Here is a 23684-nt window from a genome sequence, read left to right as displayed (position 1 = left end):
CTTACTCTGTTGCATTCTCCTAAGACCATCATAAAAATAGCAGTCTTGTGAAGTATTAGGTCTTCTGAAACCTAATACGAGATATTTCACTATCTGATGATGTTCCAAAAACATCCTATATTTGCCAGGCCTTTTACTTCAAAGTTTAGTTCATTACCTACTCTTCATATATGAGCGACGTAGCACCAAGAACAGATGAAGAAAGGCCTCATCCACTCTTTAGCTATCATCTGAAATGTACTGAAAACACAGCTCCCTATCCACAACCAGGCCTCAAAGACTTTCTCAAAGTTTACCCTTGAAGCTTCACATGCCTTGGTTCAGTCCACAGACAACACATTGATCCTTGTATACCACACTGTTCCAGCTAAATATATCCTTGAAAGCCCTTCAACCTCCTGCATGCTCAGGCCCCGATGGCTGAAAATCTTTTTCACTCAATCCCTCAATCTCCAATTTGGTCTCCTCATTCTCCTTATTTCCTCCACTTCTGACACATATATCCTTTTTATCAACCTTTCTACACTCATTATCTCCCTATCCAAACCACATAAGCATACTCTCTTCACCTCTTTCAACCACACTCTTTTTATAACACCTCTCTCTCCTTTTATTTCTTACTTGATCAAACCACTTCGCATCACATATAGTCCTTAAACATTTCATTTGGAACACATCTACCCTCCTTTGCACAGTCATATCTATGACCCACAATCACATCCATATCATAATGATGGGGCAACTATACCCTCAAACATACCTATTTTTGCCCTTCAATATAATGATCTTTCCACACATTCCTCAGCACTCCCAGAGCCTTCGCCCCATCACCCACCCTATGACTCACTTCCACCGTTCCATTTGCTGCTATGTTCTTTGCCAGGTATCTAAAACACTTCACTTTCTCCAATATTTCTCCCATCAAATTTACACCCCAACTAACCTGTCCCTTAACCCTGCTAAGCCTAATAACCATGCTTTTATTCACGTTTACTCTCAACTTCCTCCTTTAATTCGCAATTCCAAACTCAGTTGCCAAGTTTTGCAGTCTTTCACTGGAATCTGCCACCAGTGCTGTATCAGCAGCAAACAACTACTGACTCACTTCCTAGGCCCTCTCAGCCCCTACGGACTGCATACTCGCCCCACCTTTCCAAGACTTTCATTTACCTCCCTCAGCACCACATCCATAAACAAATTAAACAACTATAACAGCATCATACATCTCTGATGCAGACCAACCTTCACTTGGAACCATTCCATTCACTCCTCTCTCTCTACTCTAACACATACCTTACACCCTTTATAAAAACACTGCTTCTCGCAGCTTTCCTTCCACTCCTTATATTCTAAAGACCTTCCACAAGGCATTTCTATCAACCCTATCATACAGTTTCACCAGATCCATTAATGCCACTTAAGATTTCATCCATTTATCTGAGTATTTCATATGCACTTTATTCACATCCTATACCACTACTGAAAAAAACTATCTGTTAATGAAATAAAAAGGTGATCTCATCCTGGCACCCATGTGCCAGCAACACAAGTCATGACAGAGCAACATCATAGTATTCAAAATGAGCATATTTAATGAAGTATTGCATTAGCTTTTTTACCTGTTACTAGATCAGGTGTTTCTTGAAGAATCATGATAATTTCTATTACTTGCCCAGTTTATCATCAGGGAATTAAGATAATGAAAATGTTTTGAATGGCAATGAATTTTGATAAAATTCACACTAGTATACATACAGACTAGCAATTCTTGATTTTTAAATCATTCTATTATATTTTTAGTAAATTAAATTAAAGAGATGCCAAAGTTATGATGAACCACACAATAATAGTAATATTTTGCTTTAAAACATGACACATAATTATAACCAAGTACATCTACACCTTTTCAGCTTTTCCACTGCAAATTTAAATCATACTCCCAAAGCTTAAATTAACCCAGAACTAACAGCTCTTCCATACAAATTGATCTCCCCATTCTTTCAAAAACTAGTGTCTTACATTCACTTTTCGTATCCTCCTCCAGTTTTTAGGAAACCGGCTAACCATTCTAATTTAGCTAGTAACACGTCATCATCTGTACACAATTGCAGCAACTCCCATTTTGTTACCCTATGGTTAAATAACAAATTACAATCACCCCAAATCGCTTTCATCTCATACCACCCCATCTATTTAAACATTGAAAAATCATGGTAATATCGGACAACTTTGACACCTTCCAATACTCACTTGAACCTCTTACTCGTACAACACAAACTCCACCACATGCACTACATCCATTTTCATAAAATCTCTAAACAGATTCAAAAGTCTTCCATGCACACCATAAAATACAGGATTTTACATAGACTAATTCTGCTATGCATAAGGAAAGTTGTAAGCAATTCAATAAACACTATAAAAGTTTAATGTCAAATATCATATATACAGAACACACTAAAATAACTTACATGTACAGTCAACGTGAAGTACTGTACCTTTCATATTCAAGAACAAAAATATGTGTGCTTTATTTGTACATTCAGTATGAAGTAAAAAAAATAGGTAGCCTTATAAATTCAAAACTAAAATGGCTAGCTTTGATGTATCATACATAAGAAATTGAAATATCAATATCATTACTTAAAAAGCTAAAGGAATGTTGGCAGACTCTTCATGCTCAAGGTTCATGGGTAGTGAAAAGTCTTCACTAACAAGACTGTATTATTAGGAGTAAAGTCTTGTCAGAGAACTTCTCATTCCAAAGGAGTCTACATTTCTCAGTTACTTGAAGTAATGCAGCCTTGGGAAACAGAAGCCTTTTGAAAGGTCCTATTTACCAAGAATCATTCACAGAAATTATAAATAAAATAAATACAATAAGTTTCTCAGATAAAAACAAACTGGAATAGATTGCCATTATGCTTGGAAAGCAGGGGAAATTAAAAATATATATATACACAACAAAACCTCACAACTTCATAACACTGAACAACAAAGAGAGGAATTTGCATAAAAAAGCATAACACTAGTATAGTGAGCATATCTATGAAACAACAATTCAAAATTCATCTTAACTAGGTATATCAACATTTGCATCAAGATCAATATATATACAAGTAGAAAGATTCATCTGTGTCATATATCACAGCATATTTATCACATTCATTTGATTTTAAACAGGCATCTACAATCATATGCATACAGTCTATAACATAGAAAACATCAAACCAGATGAATCTCTTCTATTAATAATCTATCTATATCTCTGACACCTGTTCCAACTAGAACTCCCTTAAGGGGAGGCCACGGCAATAGAGTCTTCATAAACAGTGAACTTCAGTGCCGCTTCTTAGCCTTTAGTGCCTCACCCTTAGCAGGCCACTAGTGGAGGGCATCTCTAGCTCAGTGTTTGCAGAGGCTTCTACCTAATTTTCCTACTGACTATTTCAATCTAATGCTCCTTCCTACTACTTCTACCTAAGGCTTCTACCTAAATATACACAATATATACAGTAATTATTAAAAAGACATTTCATTATTATGAAATGTACATTAACAACCCAGCTCCTTGAATACAGTCTCTGAAAAACAAAACCAGTTTTTACTTTTTTTTATGCATATTCGTTATTTCCCGCACTAGTAAGGTAGCATTCCAGAAAAGATGACTAAACTTAGAAGGAAAACTCCCCACTTGGCCACCTTTTCTATTCCTTCTTTTGGAAAAGTAAAAATCGGAGGGGAGGGTTTCCAGCCCCCCGCTCCTGCCCCTTTTAGCCATCTTTTACGACATACAGGGAATATGTGGCAAGGATTCTTTCTCTCCAATCCCATTATAACATGAAATTCTGCCTCAACTGTAAAGTGTAAAACCTAATGGATTGTTCTCTAAAACCAATGCTAGGGTAAAAAATGTATATTTGGAAAAATTTGATTTCATTTCACTTCTGTGATCTGGTTATGAATTCAACTGACCTGACTCATAGCAAAGACTACACTAAAAAGCAATCTAAGCACCTCCATCCAGTGTTGGTAAGTACCAATATGATGATATGATTTACAGTAACAGCAAGTAACTGTAATTTTTATCTTAAATGTAACATAGAAATCATCCCTTTACTTACAATCAACAACTATGAAATGAAGGTCTGGATTAAAAATTCAAATATCAAACTTCACATAAAATTTCAAGTGGCACCACCAACAAGACCTGTGTATCTACCATAAAATGTAAGAAGCCCTTCACTATAACCTAAAAGGATGAGTGATTTCAGGTAATTACATGCTGAGGTAACACAATTTTATGTAGCAGATGGTGTCTTATGCATATTGATATATCTCAGTGTTCTAATGAAATCATGTGGACAAGAGAATTTGGAAGTGGCCCAAGGTTTCAACTAGTGAGGGTGACATTGCTGACCGCACTGCCTCCTGTCGTGCCAAACTCATTAAGCAATGTACCTGGTGGACCAGAAAAAATAAAACATCAGTTTCTAGCACTATAGCAAAAACAAATATCTGCAGTAAATAATATGCACACCTGAACCTTATGCACATTTGATAAAATAGTGGTATGCGCCATCGTTAATGCCCTTTAATTTTATGCACATGCAATTAACAAAGTATCTAATAGGTTTAGTGCTTCTGAGCAGAAAATATGACTTGCTGACCAATAAATCACTGACTATTGAATATATTCTATATCCTTCTACATGTTTCTGGTCATGTTTGGTTTGGTTTGCTGTAGCTTCAATGAGCACTCAAGTTCAAAGTTTCAGACCATGTATTAGCACAATGTGGAGCCCATAATGATTTATTTTACTAACTCAAACTATAAAGAATATATTAAATATCTGTACAAGAGAAACTAGTACAATTTGTAAAGGATATGTGGTTGGTAGGTAGTAGTCGGTAGGAAACCACCGACCAGGACGGTGTATTACCAGTACTACCCACAAGGATATCGGGAGGGTTAGCGACATCTGCATAGAGAGCCAGGACTTCAGTGGTTGTTAAGTTGTAGTCCTCTGATCCACATAGCTGTGTGATTTAAGTGTTGTCAAGTGTTATGCATGACAAGGAGGGATTGTATGTTTGTGGACAGAATGCCAGTAGTCCACATGTGGGTGAGGCAGAAAGAAAAGACACTTGGTAAAACATCAGGGCAGATGGAAAAACAAGATGAGTTTCTCAAGTAAGGAGTGACTGAATATCTGACTTAGGGAAAGGTGCAGGTCTCCGGTATACTGAAGGTGTGGGCATGAGCAGTAAACCAGTTGTGGTTTGCAGATGGTTATGGCAGCAGACTCCAGACAGAAAGTTAATAAGCTCATGATCAAGTTTGAGAGAATGTATTAAAGGAGAGAGCTGAAAGTAAACATGAACAATGGGGTATGGTATGGGATGATACAAACCGTATGAGTATGAAGCTATACTGAAAGGACTTGGAGTAAGTGGAGTACTATAATGAAAATGCTATACATGGAGAGGACTTAGAGGAAGTAGAGTGCTATACTGAAAATGGGTCCAGGATAGGTAATGTAGCCAGGTACCATCTAGGTGTCAAGACTATGTTTGAGGGCCAGACTGGCTCATAAAAGCTGATAAAGTTGAGATGACAAAACAGCTACAAGTCAATGCCATATCCATCCTACTCTACAAAATACCCACAGGTAATCTGAAGTTCTTACAAAACTTTCATGTGCACTTACGCCTAACTGTGCAATAAAAAGAAACCAAACCATATATAGTATATGGCAAAGAAACTATACACTAGAAAACAAGACTTACCAGCAATACATGCAGTTAGAAAGCAGGCACAACTGCCAGCGATCATGGCTCTCACCACCACCTTTGCCAGGTCAGCCTTGCGGTCAGGAGCCATGGCACTGAACCCACCTAGGTTGATGCCAATGGAGCTAATATTGCTAAAACCACAAAGGGCATAGGTGGCAATGATCTCTGCTCGTACCTGACAAACAAATAAGGAACACTGAAAGATGTTGTATACATATCATTAATAAACTCAACATAGCAGCTCACTATGAGACGTGAACATGCTCAACTTAATCATTATATCCAAAAACTGCAAGTTTCTTTGAATACCTTTAGGTTCTCAAAGGACACTTTTAAAAAATCCAACTGGTTACTGGACTATGTAAAATCCAGTAGCCAATGAAACACTAAAAATGACTCAATTTTTCATCACAAAATGAAATGGAATAATGGCATTAAACTTCCTTACCGAAAGTTCACCAGCTTTCTTCATTTCTGCAAGTCTGGCATAAGCAACAAACTCATTAACAATTGTCTTGATACCAATTAACTCTCCAACTTTGTCACACTCTGACCAGTCCACACCCATCACCCATGCAAGGGGCATAAAGATCCATCCAAAGAGACTCTGAGAAAGACAAAAATTTTTTTTAGAAATGTTCAGTCATCACTTAAAAACTTAAAATCTTGCAACTAAACAAAAAAATTCCATATCAAAGTCAGTAAGAATTTATAATGACTCACCTTGCTACCAACTGTTATTAACATTTTCTGTATAGATTTTGTCCGCATATATTGTTATACTTCCTTAAGACCCCTGGACCCCCTTTTATGTGGCTACTGATGTCATATAACATGTTCAACAGTCCTTCAAAGCTGTCACAGGTCTCCTTAACTTTTTGTTTCCCAATTACCACTTCCCTGTCTGCTCCCCTTGCTAATGCCTCCATTAATTCTCTTCTAACCTCACGCTATCTGCTTCCTTCCACCACATTTTCTTGTTCTCCCTGATGTTTGTCAGTGCTGTCTTACCCCATCTTTCATTTGCCCACTTTTTCAGCCTCTACTCCTTCCTCTTGACCTCCTGCCACTTTTTCCTTTAGATCTTCCAATCATCTAATTCTTATCCAGCAGGTATCAACCATACACCTCTCTTTTCTCTTGCAAAAGCAACTTAATTCCCTCATCCCACCAATCACATCCATTTCTAAAATGCCTACATCCCCCTTCTGCATGCTACATATCTCACCTACATACATGGGTAATCCTTCCCTAAATACCTTCCATTAATTTTCAACTTACCTCGTTTCACTGAATCACATTAATTCCAAATGCAAGCCTCTTTTCCAAGATCATTCACTTTCACCACCTCCCATATTATTTCCTCTTTTCCTAAACAACTACAAACTTTCACAGTGTCCAGTACTAAGAAGTGATGAGACATCCCACCAGCTGCCTCTCTCAGCAAATTCATGTCCAACAGTCTCTCTTTTGCACACCTATCAATTCGTACATAACCCAATCATTCCAAGTAAGTGTCACAAAGGAAGAGATCCTAAAAGCTAAAGACTTCTAACAAATCACTCGAGTTTTTTTTAGCTTCATGAATTCAACCCTACTGACCTCAAGAGAACAGACTCCCTCTTCAGAGCCAGCAAGTGTGCAACTCCAGTCAAAAACATGACTGCAAAGGGCAATGAAGGCATAGAAGGCAATAAGATTGGCAGCAATGTTGGCAACCAGTGGGATAGCATTTGTCACCCCAATCATGGCAGCATGGAGCCAGTTCGATTCGTTCCTGCAAAAAGCACAAAACAGTCATTGGGGTGGCAACAGTAGTTTTAGAGAAACTCGTTCAACCCCAGTTGATAAGCATGAAACATCCACCTGTACTTGTTTTTATTTGTCATAATGTTGGTACTGTCTTTGCACACAAATAGCAGCCTACAAATGCACAAAGTCATATATTTACTTTGAAAACTGAAATATTCAACATCATTATTTATATTCATATTATAATACATAATTGGTTTCCCTTGGGGTTAGAAGATTATAACCCCTGCCTTCTGGTAAGGGCATATGCATTTCACCTCTCACTAAATACTTATTCAGTGCTGGCTGCACGCTAGCTTGGTCTGGACCCATTCATCAACTAATCAGTATCCCCCACATGGCCATGATGTCAACATCTTGCTGACTAACAGCATGGTACTAACTTTATGCTTGAAAGTCTCAAAAAATAGATATCAAACCAATGGTTACCACTGATGAAGATATCATCCCATGAGCCACAAAAGAATAATAACACTGAGGAAGAGGAGAGAAACTTTCTCAAGAAGGTAATAAAGGTAAAAGCTTTTATCTCAGGAGTTATCTTAAGGTAAAGTAAGGTCTGTCAGCCTTAACACATTACCACACAAGGTCAATCCTCAACATCTAACATATCATATTGTCTAACAAATGCATTTGAGGAATTCTTAAGATCCCTTATATTCAATATACAAATTCCTAGCTTTTCTGTGAGGACTTTGAGTAAAATTGTGCTTTAGGCCACCAAACAGAAAAAGAACTACTAATTGAACGAGGTCACAAGATGAAATATCTTTCATATAATCCTTTGTTTTTTCCCAGGAAACGTCTTTGTTTGCAATTTTGCGAACAAAGGTAACCAATCAACAACAACCAATACAATTCAACCTTCACACTTTTAAAGAAATAATAAAGATGAAACAAGATATGAATTTTCAATTTAATTGAAATTTCCATTTTTGTGACAAAGCCACCTTCTGCTTAATGACAGGTCTTTTAGCTTTACATAAACTGGTGGGGATGATACACAAGTCTGCACAAGATATACAATGTATGAGTATCTCCAATCACTGTGACCTTCTCATATAAAAAAAATTGCAAAGCACCTACCCTTTTACAATCTTGATGTCCTTAACACCTGTCCTAGACTTTCTGGTCTCTGGGTAGAAGAGTTTGGCAAAGGCAAGAGCTGCTGGGGCACTCATGACAGAAGCAGAGAGGAGGTGAGCAGCATCAACACCAAAGGAGATGTAGGCAGCTAGGACAGAGCCAGCAATGGTGGCAAACCCCCCTGTCATGACGGCATGTAGCTCTGACTTGGTCATGAGGGAAATGTATGGCTTGATCAGCAGTGGTGCCTCAGTCTGTTGGTGATAACATGAGTGGCATTAGCATAATCAATTTCAACATTACCAACTATACATTTCAAATTTCCCTGAAAAAAGAAACTATACACACAAAACTATAAGTAAGTACAGTTTTATATAAAGAAGCACAATACAAAACAACTGTATGTAAATTTTCATCAACAGCATCAGTGAAGAATTACTTAGAAAAATCTAAATTCGTATAGCATTACATTCTCAATAATAAAAATACACTGAAAAATTGAAACAGTTACAAATATGGAGTAGAAAATAAAATCCTTGTTACAATCTTGAATCCATAACATTCCTTTAAATGCAGTCATGAGAACTCTTATAAGATACATATGGAAATCACTTTTGAAGCCAGGTTAGTGCATAATACTATTACAAAGTTGATTTTAGCAATGCTAAGATAAGATGCTGATATATCCAGCACTCATTGACCCTTAAACAGCAGCCATCATCACATCACGTTTCATCTTTTCCAGCCTCAGTTTATTTTACCAGCTAATTTGGGGCACCATTAGCAGATTATAGAGGTTTCTCCCATCATATGGAAGGCATGGGAAAAATTTCTGCACTCCTAAGCACCCCTACAATAACTATGGCAAATGCAAGTGTTGAAGGAATACTTGCCATTAGATGTATCAGCTGGTGAGGAAAGTTAAGAAAAATTACAAGATGAGAAGTGAGGAAATAAGTGATTGAGAGAGTGATCTCACCAGTTGTAAGGAGGAGAGTGGAAAGCACGGAGCCCCACCAAACAGAAGTTTGGCATTCGTGTGGTCATGTGAAAAAGGTTTCATATCAAGTGCATCTAATTTTCTTTTATGTAATCCCAGAGGGACACAGGACTTTGGTGTAACAGATGACAATGAAGAGCTAGAATCATGACTACAAAGTATCATTTATAACAGCAACACATTTAAAAAGTTTAGTGTCATATTTTTACATGTATTGATGTTATTTGACGCAAACACTGTGCCGGTTTAAGAAGAGAAAGTACAGCATATTACATTTAGGAAAACACAAACAGGACCTCCACATCCTCTCCTCTTATCTCAAAATGAGAAAGGTTCACCACATACGAGTTTGGTGGGTAATCTATGGGAAAGCTGTAAAATGTTTAGAAAACATCTGAAGTTGTAGAAGCAATATGACATTTAAATCATTATCCATTACATACCTGAATTCATCATTTGAAACCCCAATTAAGACTAACCTCATCATATACTGTCTCAATCACATTAAAACTAACCTCATCATATACTGTCTCAATCAGCAGTTTGTTCTAGCTTCTCATCTTTCATCTCATTCTGTGGTTAACACGAAGAGCAAGTTATCACAAAAAAACACTTATCACTGTACATTTCTCATGACAATTGAGGAAAAAGTAACCTCCACAACTTTGTTCATATAAGAAATTCAATTACTGTATATTCATTCTGTCTGCTCAATTCTTGTGCTACAGATGCATTCTCCCTGCCAAGTTTAATTCTGTCTGTGCTCACTATTTCTTATCTACAAGCTCTGACTTTACAAGTGTCTTCTTGCTAGTTTTAGATCTACAGGCAACTGCTCCCAGCCAGTTACATGTGTGCTTTCCCTGACAGTTCTATGCTACAGGTGATCATTGCTTGCTAACGCTAGTTTTAAGGAAATTTCTGTTTATAAAGGCATTTCTCAATTCCTAGTTTTGGCTCACACATGCTTTTTACCAGCTAATCAAGTTTCATAAATGCCTAAAGCCCATAAGCTCTGCTATGAATGTTTTTTCTGCTTATTTAAAATTTTCAGGTGCTTTCTGCTTGCAAGGTCTAAGTTTAAATGTGCTTTCTGCCTGCTACCTCTGGTTTACGTACCATTTATATGCCTGTCCTAATGTCTTTCTCTGGCTTTTTCTAGATTCAGATGAATCTTTGGCCCACCTGCTCTAATTCTATATGTATCTTCTTTCTACTTGCTTTAATTTAATATGTATCTTCAATTACATTCTGCATCCTAGTACTACGTTTATATGTATCTTCTACTTGACTGTTCTAGTTTTATTGTCCTGGGCTTATACATAGTTTCTATGTGACTAAATCTTGGTTTTAGTAGTTATATTACCAATGATAATATGTACATTCTATGTGACTGATCTAGTTTTTTATATAATTTCAGCTAGTTTTTTCTTGACACCTCGAAATTCTAGGTTATGATAGTCAAGACCCACCTGGCCAAGGAAAATGTTGGCAGCAGCATTAACACTCTCACAAGCAGTGGTACCAACAGTCACCTGCAGGAACCAGCCTAACTTGAGCACGATCCACTGCATAACACCCCAGTAGTACAGAATCTGAATAAAGAAGCTGAAAAACAAGATCACCGACAGTACCTGTGGGAGAAGTAAGATTATCAAAACAAGAAGCTAAAAGAATATCAACAATATCACTACGAAGAGTAAACAGTAAACAGTGCAATTAACAGTACCAAGTTACATCTATAGTTCTGCACTTATGCTTCATTTTCAAACCATCTACATCAATTTAAATTTCAAAATCTAATCAAACATTCCAACAATCTCTAAAATACTACTTTACCCCTTCTCCTTGCTGTATCAGGAAACTTATAGAGGGCCTTGCTATATACCTTGAAACATTTCTTTAGCTATAAATACCACAACTGCAGTCAAAAGAAGGCCAAACCCACCCACATATACATGTATATATATAAACGCCCACATATACATACACACATATACATACCTATACATTTCAATGTATACATACATATATATAGACATATATATACACATGTACATATTCATAGTTGCAGCCTTTATTACACTACTTTTATCATTATACTCGATCGATGTCTCCTGCATCAGCGAGGTAGCACCAGGAAACAGAGGACTGAGCCTTACAGGGAAAATCCTCACTTGGTCCCCTTCTCTAAGCAAGGTACTCATTTTATCAACCAAACCCTAAGGGTGGATGAACAGCTGGGTTGACTGTGGACTGAATGCCACAACCAGGATTCTAACCTATAAACTTGACCCTGGATGGTCCATGAATGAGACTCAGTCAGGAACTGTAACCACTACACCATGGAAGTCCTAATAAGATTCCTCACCTGGAAAGCAAAGATATGTTGCTCTGAGACCAACTTTCCAAAGACAAATCCTGAGCCAGAGTCAGTGAAACTTAGGAACTGGGACACTTTGTCACCTGCACACTGGAAGACTGCCTGGCCTAAACGCCAGCGCAAAATGATGAGTCCTAGCACAAACTGCAGCCCCATACCCCAAGCTACTTGACGCCATATTATCTGCAAGGGAAATTACAATTTACTTTTATAAGGAAACTGAAAAGGCTGAAGGAAATACTGGGAATGATTAAGTATGTCAACTACATATAAATTTGTCCAAATGAACACTGCAAAATTTATTCTTAATCATATTCATCAACTATCTTTTTACTGATCATCACAAAAGAAACCTGAATGCATACCACTCCTTACCTTGCGTGGAGCTGTTGAAAAGACAAAACCAAAGATGAGAAGAACAAAAACACCAAATAGGGACACAAGGCGATGGGGGTCTTCCCAAGCATCAAAAGCGAGGAAGACGGCCACTGCTGCCACCAGTCCCAAGTACACAAGCCATCGCACAACTCTGTAAACCAGCTATCCACATTAAGAGGTGCTCCATCATTCTTTCAGCCATTCTGTGTTAGTAAGCACATTCCTAACTTCTAATTGTCAACCAGTTTTTAGAAGTACTCTAGAAAATGCAATAACCTGTATATCATACTATCCATGTTAGCTAGCCACTACCCACTGCCTCCACAGTTCACCACACATTATCTTAACTGATACAACTGTCTTCCAACCAGGAGCATGGAAAAGATGGATTCCTTCAAAGTGAGAATTCCTTAACAAAACTGTACTCCTTTTTGTTCAATGACAATGATACAACCTTGCCGAAGGTGACGTTTCAACCACAGTGTAACTACAGTCAAGCAGAGACTAGTAATATATTTAACATACACACATGGAAACATTCATATATATATAAACGTACAAACAAAGAAACACATGCTTACATGAACATAAATTCACCCTAACATACAGCAGAACACATTCATGTACATCTTTCCATGTACCCTACACATACATGGACAAAAATCCACACACCCTACACATACATAAACATACACCCACACAATGAACAATGAAACACAACTTACACATATACACACAACATGAACATAAGCCTAAACAAACATGAACCTACACAACATGCACACATATAAACATACATACATACAAAAGGAATCTGTGTTTGAGAGACTTGGGAGCTGACTGTCCCAAACATGTCCATAGAGGCCTTAGCCCCTTATTCCAACCTATGACTTGACTTCAACTTGCATGGTTCCATCTACCAGACAACCACTCCCAGGTACCTAAACATACTACTTCCTCCAGATCCTCTCCACTCATGACTCACACAAACCATTCTCTCTCTCTCTCTCTCTCTCTCTCTCTCTCTCTCTCTCTCTCTCGGTACTTTCCTTTTGGGTACATTTACCTTCACATTTCTCCTTGTAAACACAGTCTCAAACTCCATCACCAGCTTCTGGAATTTTTCTTTTGAGCTGAGGTTTCAAACTCTAAAACCTGTATGATAAGGATGCATGGATACTGGGTGGGGCCCCATGAGTGTAAAGTTCCCTTCCCAGAAGGGGAAATTGCCACTACTGTCTTACCTGTATTGCCACATCTTGCCAGCAAAATTGCTCAGTGGTTTGACCACACATCGGTACAGGAAGGCGCCCCAAAATGGTTTGACAACCTGCAGGTATATGTGCATATTCATCAGGTAATGTCATAAGGAAAATATAATGCATACATACAGACAGAGAGGGTTTATGATGAGATCAGCAATTTTACTATTCTATCAATATAATACCAGTTTTGGTACAAGTCCAATGACTCATAAACTTCTCTTGTGTACTGGATTTAAATTCAAATGACAAAATATGGGAAAATATAAGCAAGCATGGACAGGAAAGCTTCCAACCACAGCAGAGCCTGAGCTACAGGATGGTGCTGGGAAAAGGAGTTGGTACTGAGGGTTAAGTCGTGGAAAAAATATTTCTGAAAGTTAATCAGCTCGTATGGAGGAAATGTGACAAAGAGTGATGGTACTGTTCCTAACTACAAGTACCTGCAGCAAGAGGAATGATCAATGCATAAGGTTCACCCTTTATCCTTACTGATTTCCGATGCTCTTATTTTCAGCACCAACAAATATATCAATTTCTGGTTAATCTGGTATTTGCTATCCAGTTAGCTTCCTTTTGAAAGTTTTACTACTTACTCCTGAAAAACCTTTAAACTAACTGGTCAAAATGCTGAGAACTTTCTAAATCTTCCTCAAGCAAGACTATCCCTTTAGCTCTTATCCTCTCGAAAACCCCGGACTTTACTCCTAAGACATCTCCAGACCATTCTTCCCCTTTACTCTTGAGTTTTTTTCAATCAGAACCAGAACATTCAGCTTAATTCCTCAAACATAACTACCTATCTCTCCTTTCTTCTCATCACAGTTACACCACACACATTTTAAACACCCCAGCCTGAGGTTTCAAGGAGGCTAAGCACTCCCCACCTGGCTCTTTCTTCTGTTCTCTCTTTTAGAAACTGAAATAAAAGAAGGGGAGGGTTTCCAGCTAATAGCTCCAGCCCCATTAAATCGCCTTCTATAATATGCAGTACCATACATATCAAGAGTAAATTTGAGTAAAACACAAAGACATATCATGCTCACCTGGAAGTAGAAGATGCCTATGACAACAATGACGGTGATGATAATAAGGAGGCCATCCCCACTGCACCAGTAGTCTTCTTTCTGTGGGACGTGTCAAGTTAGTTCCTTTGTTATCATGACCAGACCTTTGCCACAGACCACTGAACACAGCTATATACTACATCATTATTATCATCATTACTATTACCATTATTATCATTACTATAAAACCCAAGGAACCCCTTATCTGGAGGTTCCAGGAGTTTAAGGCTGCACTACCACCACTAGCAGGGAAAGGGGGGACTCTTATGGAGTGAACATTTCTTCAACGAAAGTGTACTCAGATGATACAACCGCATTGGAGGTGACTTATCACTTGCATTGTACCTAAAGCAGGTGGAGTCCAGTAATGCCTAATTATACACTGCATGCCCATATATACAAATACAGGAAATGCTATTGATGAAATTATATAAGCAGACTTGGATGCCTTCATATTTTCTTTACACTTTCCATGGTGAACAAGGTGGTGTTCTTTAATGAAACTTACTTGAAGACAAAACCTAAAGATTCTAGTTTTATGGTTACAATGTAACTGTGCTAGCTGACTGCAGGGTAAGTTTGATTTTGCATTCCTTGCTTCCCATACCTAAGTTTAACTCAGCAATGAAAATCACAAAATCATCAAAAACTGAGAGGAACTATAGGTTCCTATAATACAATAAATTGAATCATTGGCACAACAACTGATGACTGGCATCATATTAAGTTGATCCAATATCCTGCAAGTACTACAAGTAAGTCTGGGGCCATGGCTGCAGGACCCCAGGATATATTTGTGATAAACCAGTAGTTACAATTAACCCCCCATCCTTTTTTGAACAGACTACTGAAGATTACAGTGTAGTTAAAAGTACCAAGAAAAGGTTATCTTCTTAAAAATGAAGAGATGAGTTTAGGATTGGGATTAAAAAATAAACATTATCCAGCACCTGATGTTTATCTTAGACAAGGGTGGGTGCTGACCTCTATCTTTGTGGGGACTGCCAGGACAGCAATGAAGTAAGCGAAGTACAGAGCAGCAAGCACCAGCAGCACCATTTGCCTTGCCCAAGTAGACATTTGTCTGCTCTGAAACATAAAATGAAAAAATTTACTTTCTCATATCTCTCTACTGATTCACAAAAAATGTTTGGAATTTTCATTCCACCATCTTTGCTGACAGCAGTACCCTAATACCTATACTTTCAGAGCCCCATCAACTTCCCTCACTATCATTTTTTAACTGTCTTGCAGACTCTGGTACTATCTGCTGCATTCCTATTTTCCAGTGCTTGGCAACATTACTTACTACTCAGACCCACAACTTCTCATCATCCCATCATGGTGACATAATGCATCACTCTTACTTTGTCCTTTCAGCTCTATTGCCAACCATTTTCAACTTTTCTTTGTCTCTTTAAAAACTATGCCTTCCTCTTTACCCTTGCAACCGTTATATACAAACAGTGATCATCTGTAAGACACTGTTGGCATCTTCATGACCTTAAATTAAAAACCTGCAAAACAGAGAGACAAAGTAGTTCTGAGAGCAAACTTATGATGGAGTGAAAAGAGAGAATTACCTTGAGAAAAACACATTTGGGTTAAAACTTCCAAAACTATATTCATACCCTTTGTCAATTTTGATAAAAGACCACTAGTCTCATGAAATATGAGAGATGAACTAAAAGTATAGACGATAGAATTAAAATGTATATGTAAAAGACCTAAAAAGAGCAAAAATTCTATCCAAAATTCTAGATTAATAGATCATCATCCGCTTTTGATGAAAATGAATTCAAGCTTAGAGATAGTCTTGGGAAGACTGATGTAAAAGAAATAAAGGTGGAAACTCCTGAAAAGAATCAGGTTAAGTGTGACACAAAAGAGGCAAAACCAACCGTTGTGATGGTGTTCATCTTCTGCTTCAAGACAGGGTAACATGGCAGGTAAGTCAAGATGCTATAGTCCTCCTCTTCTTCTTCCTCCTCCCGCTGGTGCTGTGGCTCCTGTGGGACCCGACAGTTATCGGCCATAATAGCTGACATCCGGTAAGATGGCTGCTCGTTCCCTTCAGCCTCATGCGGGAACTGCTCCTCGGCCCCAACCACCACACGCTGCTGCACAAGATCACGATGTCATTAATACAGGAGATCACTATGTCCATAGATGATACCATCACCCCAGAGTGAACAGACTACACCAAAAGTCAGTGAATGTGGTGTCACACATGCCCAGTGCAATAGGTCCAAATCTTACAACCTTCCACCCATAAAGAATGATAAGTCTGTAGTTTGCCATGCCTGACAGGGTTAGACAGTGGATGGATACTAGTCTGTAACTTAACATCAGTCAAGAGACGGACACCATGGCACCATATGTGGAATAACATCAACCAAAGGATGGACGCTACAGTTCCATCCATGGGATGAAATCAATGAAATCAATCAAAGGATGGATACTTCAATGCATTCCATGGGATGACATCACTCAAGAAATGGAAACCACAGTGACATCATTGAGATGACATCAGTCACATTATGGACACTACAGTGCTATCCATGGGCTGAGATAAAATCAAGGTATGGATACTACAGCACTATCTATGGGGTGAGATAACATCAAGGGATGGTCTCTACAATGCCATCCATGGGATGAAATCAGTTAAGGATGGACACTACTTCAACCATCTGAAAGACAACATTTGTCTTTAAGGGGAGGGTCTTCAGTTAAGCTGACTACTACCACGACTTAATCTTGGATAAATCCTCTGACCAAGACTCACCAACATGGCCCATCTCTCCCTATACTCTTGACCTCATATGACCCAAATTCAACAGCCTGGTACATCCTTCCCTATCCTCCTGACCTCATGTCCTGGACTCACCAAGGGGCCATCATCCAGGTGGTTCATGTTCACAATCACGCCATTGGTATCATCCTGGAACCCAGCATTGTCATGGCCCGCCATCTTGCCTGGCTGGCTGGCACTGTCACCCATACTTCTCAGATGCTGCTGCTGCAACTGGAAAGTCCTGACCCAGGTACTCCGTCAGCTGATCTGGCCCAGGTTTATGCTGTTCCCTGTTGGTAAGACAAGATGCATCATTCAAAACTAAAAGTAAATATCTTCTGTAATAAGCCACACGTAAACTTTAGACAAATCTCCCTGATGAGCTTGGTCTATAAAGTACTGGAAGAAGTAATCATAAGGCTAGTGGATGACTACCTATGTCAGAGAAAACATGGCTACATGGAAGGATTATGTGTAATGAACGGTCTTGCATTTATCTAAGACAGTGAGCTCCATATCTAACAAGGGAGTAGGATGTGTGGATTCTCTATCTGGATAACAAGAAAGCATTTAACACCATGCTACACAGGAGGCAGGTAAAGAAGCTGGATCTTCAGCCACGAAAAAATGGGACACTGATTGATAAAAAAGGACCCGTCAGAAGCTTTCTCAAAATGGGTTTGTCGCCACTGGCATGCCACAGGGGTCTATTCTGGGACCACTGTTTTTCTGTATTTAATAAAATTACTTGCCCAGGGTTTGATTCCCACTTGGATATGCTTTTGGACACCACCAAGATCATATGGGATGTGGACACCAAAGAGAATTGCTTCAAACAACAAGGGGGGCCCGCGTTATCTCCAAAGTTGGTATGATAAATGGTTGATGAAATTCAACCTAAGTGAAAATAGTAATGAGGATGAGAAAGAGTGAAAATGACCTCATTATGAATATTGTCTGGCTGAAAATAAATCACAGGAATCTATGTGTGAGAGGAACTTGGTTGCAGACATCGTCTGTGGCTAGAGTACCACATTACATGAATAAACAGGAGACAACCTGTCACCCTACAAATATTACAACAGCATTCAAGAATATGGTCAATCAAATATTTATCAAGCTGCAAACATCCTACATTAGGTCTAAACTAAAATATGCTTCTCAAGTTTGGTCATCACATTCAAGAGAGGAACAAAGAACTAACAGCAAAGGTTTGGTTGAACAACAAAGGTACCAGAACTAAGAGCTAATTAATATAGAAAAGTTAGAGGCCTTAATTTTTTCACAAAGGAAAGAAAAAAAAGGAGGGGGTGGGGGGGAAATAAGGGGTAATTTGGTCACAACCTTTAAGTTTTGTATACCAATCTCATGATGACAACAGTGAACATTTCTTCGAAAGATAAGTGGATTGCGAACAGTTCTTCGAAAGATGCCTGGACTGAACGACCAGAGAGGCCTATAGACGATGAACTAATAAGGCAGAAAAGATACAGGGTTAATCTTATAGTCAATGAACGGTGCATGAGTACAGAACGAAACGAACGTCATACAACTGAATACGAACGACATGCAAAAGTTAAAAAAATAAAAGTTATAAAGAAAAACAAGAGATATGGTTGCACTTCAGGGGCCGGATTTCCGATATCTGGCTAACTAGTAAGGCCCTGCAGCGGCGTAAGCTCAAGGTTGGGGCAGCGAGTTTCTGTAACGATGTACTCCGCCATGCATAATCATGCTGAAACAGAAACTATCACTGTCTGCAGAGCTGTACTTTAACATGCATGATTATACTGAAACAAGCTATCATTGCCCGTAGAGCTGGTGGTGAGTTTACAGGATGAAACCTAACACTCGATCTGTCCTGTTTATAAGGCAGGCTGTGTGTGTGTGTGTGTGTCGCGTCAGAGGGCGGCAGAGGCTTTGAAAAAATAGGCCTTGGGGTGTCCGGAAGGTACGAACAGGTAACCTTAAACTACATAATCATCGCAGCAGATTTGTAAAAATAGAGACAGAGTGTCTGCTGGCAAACATTAGAATCATAATTCAGGACATGGGCAAGGAAATGCTCAGTAAACTCTCTCTCTCTCTCTCTCTCTCTCTCTCTCTCTCTCTCTCTCTCTCTCTCTCTCTCTCTCTCTCTCTACATATATATATATATATATATATATATATATATATATATATATATATATATATATATATATATATATATATATATATATTCTTCCCCGGGAGTTCCATCTATGGGGCTCCCACAGTGCCCAAGAAGCTGGCCACGTCCACCTAGCAGGGCCACAGGTCGTAAGGTGTGGGTGTGTGTGTGTGTTTCTATGTGCGGGGACCAAGTAGAGGTAACTGTGAGGTAGGTGTTCCGTGTCTTCAACTGTAGTCCTTGTATCATGGGCGTGAGGGTTTCCTGTGACACTTTCAAACTGCGTTCGTCACGTTGGACGTTTACTGACGGTTCCCAGAGCACTGACAGGAAAAAACAGAACTCGTACAGTTCTTGGGAGTGTTGCTTAAGATGGGTGTATGTCTGACGGGGTGAGGTTTAAAGACTGGATTGAGTGCACATTTATTTAGTGCTTGTTGGATCATCTTCTGTGTATTTTTCGTCATTGTTTTGTTCGTTGTCTGTAAATACAGGCTACCCATGTGAGGGGCAGGAGTGACTGTGTTATTTCTACTTGGGAGTTGGTAATTGGTAAATTGGGGGTTTCAGATGAACTGGGTTTGGTTTTGTTGGAAAAAAGAAACTGAACGCCAAGCAAACTGAGATAAGAATGTCATGGAAGTATTTCTTTTTACACTATGCTGGAATTGTGTGTGTAATTACCTATTTGTACTGTACAGGAAGGGAGTTTTACACTCGTATGGCACCATCTCTTGTTTGTGTTTGTGTGTGTGTGATCAAATAAACATACGCAGATAATCTCACAAGTCACCATGCAAACATGTGACATTACATCACACATTCATAACACTGGTTCACTCAAGACATTGAGTTAGCATCTCCCTCACAGAAATCCCCCGTCACTCGCCATCTAAGACTGGCGTGAATCAACCCTCATAAAGGCCAGTTTATCACTACCGGCGATCACGAGTTCAACCATACTGGCCCATCACATACGAACACACACATGACACTTAACTCCCCAAGCTGAGGGCATCAACACAAAAGGCAAAAACGATCTATGTACACTGAATGGTATGAGGTAATGAGCCCCTCCTGAGTGGTACACACTCATCACTAACTTACAGGGTAATGAGTAATCTATATGCGGTACAAACTCACCTCATTTTTACCACCAGCTTAACCATATCGTTAGCTAACCTGGTTGCCTGACGCTAATACCATGATTACAATAACTTCACTTTTTCTAAGTATGACCATAATCTTTTCAACACAAATATCCGGGGGTCGACGCTTAAGGACGTGCGAGGCATCCGGGGTAGTACCCTGGGCCGGTCCCATCAGCGTGGAAGGTCGTGAGGCCTGAGCATAACCCTTCGTCAAGATGGTGTCCTTGAGCATGACGGTACGTGCCCTTGAGCACGTCGGTACGGTACGTGCCCTTCCTTGAGCATCAGCGTGGAAGGTCGTGAAGCCTGAGCACAACCCTTCGTCAAGATGGTGTCCTTGAGCATGACGGTACGCGCCCTTGAGCACGTCGGTACGGTACGTGCCCTTGAGCACGACGGTACGGCACTTGAACAAGTCGGTATGGGACGTGCCCTTGAGCATGACGGTACGGTACGCCCCTTGAGCACGACGATACGGCCCCTCTGCACGTCGGTACGACCCTAATTTCAGGTACGACTGCCTGGCCTCTGTCTTGACGCAAGCAATCTCTTCCCATGGGATGGTGCAGCTGTGGAGGGTAGCAAGATGTCTCCCCTACACTGTGACAACAGGTGAACTCGGGAGCAGACATGGACTGTCTAGTAATATATATATATATATATATACATATATATATATATATATATATATATATATATATATATATATATATATATATATATATATATTCTTTATAATTTGAGGAACAACTTAAAAATACAAATTTCTTTATTCATTCACTTATACGTTTGTATTGGGAGGTTTTCTTATCCATTCACATTATACTGAAACTAGTTATCCGTATCGATAAAAAAAGGTCAGATATATATATATATATATATATATATATATATATATATATATATATATATATATATATATCATCAATTGGTCACACCTGGCTTACGAAATAGATCTTGCTTACACCCAGCCCCTACACCCGTACGATCATGAACATTACAATAATAAATTGTAAAACACACACACGTAAATTGGAAGCAGATTTTACAAACTAGTTTGGTTATTTGAGTAAAATAATAGAATATTTTGTCCTAAAGAAGAATCATGATTCACACAGATGACGCCCAGAGTTGTCTGACAACATATGTTGCTAGCTCAACAGAAAACGAGGATTCAATGCCGTAATGGAAAAAAATAAATTCTTTTTACCACCACAACAGCCTTAACATTCCTCCCGGCCTCTGGAAGTGCTATACGCAGCCCCCTGCGCCTACCACACACATCCACAACGAATCATGTTTCAATTCAAGTCTTCCGACTGCCAAAATGATATCTGTGCACACTAGCTAAAGCTGTGTGTGTGTGTGTGTGTGTGTGTGTGTGTGCAGGGGTGGGAGTGGACTAAGCAATGGGGGGAGGTGCAGATGGGGCGGGTGAGGGAGGGGGTCATATGCAGAACACCTATTTTTTTTCCCCTCTCCTGAGAAGGTGGCAGGAAACCGGTCTGGGGAGGTAGCGACGCTCGGCCTGGGAGCTCGCCCCTCCCCCCTGTGGACAGCAGCCTACAACCCGGCCCCTCCCCTGTGGGTTGCATTCTACAACCCACCTGTGTGGTACGAAGTCGACAACTCCCCCTTGTGGGCCACCATTCACTTATCCGTTCCCCCACAGACTGGAGATGCGGGATGTGAAAGTGTTACAAAGTTACTACAAGCCAGATACTTAAGTAGGTTATATCATATATATATATATATATATATATATATATATATATATATATATATATATATATATATATATTATATATATATATTGATCGCAGTTTCCCGCGTTAGCGAGAAGCGCTAGGAAACACGAAGATCCATCCACTGACATACACTTAGCACATAAACGTACATTACACATGCATACATATAGATACACATATAACCATGCACATATTCACATTTGCTCGCCTTTCTCCAATACACCACTGAAGACAAGACTAAAAAAAAATGGAGAAAATGCAAAAAAATCTTTTACTCTCGTACTGATTTAAAAAAAAAAAAGAAAAAAAATCGCATTCTACGGAAAAATAACGAACCAGTGCCTCAAAACAGAGACCTTCAGTGAATTAATGCCCTTCCGGGTTAAGCTGAACCAACCTGAATAATGAGGAAGGGAAAGGCAGGATTTGTGTGGCCATTACCACAATCAGCGAACAAAATAACGAACATAAACAATGCATGTAGAGGCTGCATGCAGAAGCAGCTTGCGTTCAAATCATCGGATACAGTCAGTAGCAGCTGTAGCAACCTCAAGCAACAGCAGCAGTAAGGCAAGTAGCATCATGGTCTACTGCTGTAATAATGCCATAACGGAAGATGCTGTTGCCACAGCACCAACAACAATAAGAGCAGGAGAAATAATACGTATAACCCATGTCATCTCACGCTCTGATGCACAATGGTGGCTTGGAGCTCGCTGCGACACCAGGGAAAAATTTCACGAACAGAATTCGTAGTCATCTGAACCACCCCCCCATGGCAAATTCCAAATGCATTGCTTAAGCCGTGGTGTGTTTTCAAATTCATTGAATACTTTTACAAGTGGCAAGTTCGACCTTGATAACACGAGCGGAGACGGGCTGAAGTAGGATTTCCACTGGGCTTGCCAAGGATAACTAGGCTGTGGAATTAACTCCAATTCACTGTACAATATTTACGTGAATAATTTTTTTTTTGCATAGGAGTTAAACTTTTTTTCCTACTTGATCAACAGCAAACACGTTCCCCAGGCCGGTGTTAGACATAATGCATATTA

General features: G+C 39.3%; 1 protein-coding gene across 4 annotated transcripts in view; it reads right to left on the bottom strand.

The window, feature by feature from the left end:
* Window positions 1-2410: 2410 nt before the first annotated feature.
* LOC139763522 (uncharacterized transporter YutK-like) overlaps window positions 2411-23684 on the bottom strand; it is a 43826-nt gene continuing 22552 nt past the window's right edge. For 3 of the 4 annotated variants that reach the window (XM_071689686.1, XM_071689685.1, XM_071689688.1), the window contains exons 2-14: window positions 17672-17868; window positions 16686-16904; window positions 15769-15873; window positions 14764-14844; window positions 13700-13785; window positions 12453-12606; window positions 12066-12260; window positions 11167-11328; window positions 8695-8948; window positions 7399-7573; window positions 6245-6403; window positions 5791-5971; window positions 2411-4461 (exon numbers count right to left, since the gene is read on the bottom strand). In XM_071689686.1, the coding sequence (XP_071545787.1) occupies window positions 4394-4461; window positions 5791-5971; window positions 6245-6403; window positions 7399-7573; window positions 8695-8948; window positions 11167-11328; window positions 12066-12260; window positions 12453-12606; window positions 13700-13785; window positions 14764-14844; window positions 15769-15873; window positions 16686-16904; window positions 17672-17785 (1953 nt within the window). In that variant the 5' untranslated portion in view covers window positions 17786-17868 and the 3' untranslated portion in view covers window positions 2411-4393. The remainder of the gene's footprint in view (window positions 4462-5790; window positions 5972-6244; window positions 6404-7398; window positions 7574-8694; window positions 8949-11166; window positions 11329-12065; window positions 12261-12452; window positions 12607-13699; window positions 13786-14763; window positions 14845-15768; window positions 15874-16685; window positions 16905-17671; window positions 17869-23684) is intronic. The other variant, XM_071689687.1, reaches the window with a different exon arrangement.

The sequence above is a fragment of the Panulirus ornatus genome, chromosome 47, assembly GCF_036320965.1.
Source record: "Panulirus ornatus isolate Po-2019 chromosome 47, ASM3632096v1, whole genome shotgun sequence".
Taxonomy (NCBI): Eukaryota; Metazoa; Arthropoda; class Malacostraca; order Decapoda; family Palinuridae; genus Panulirus; species Panulirus ornatus.
Note: the sequence above shows the minus strand (reverse complement) of the source record. Positions and strands in the feature narration are given on the sequence as shown.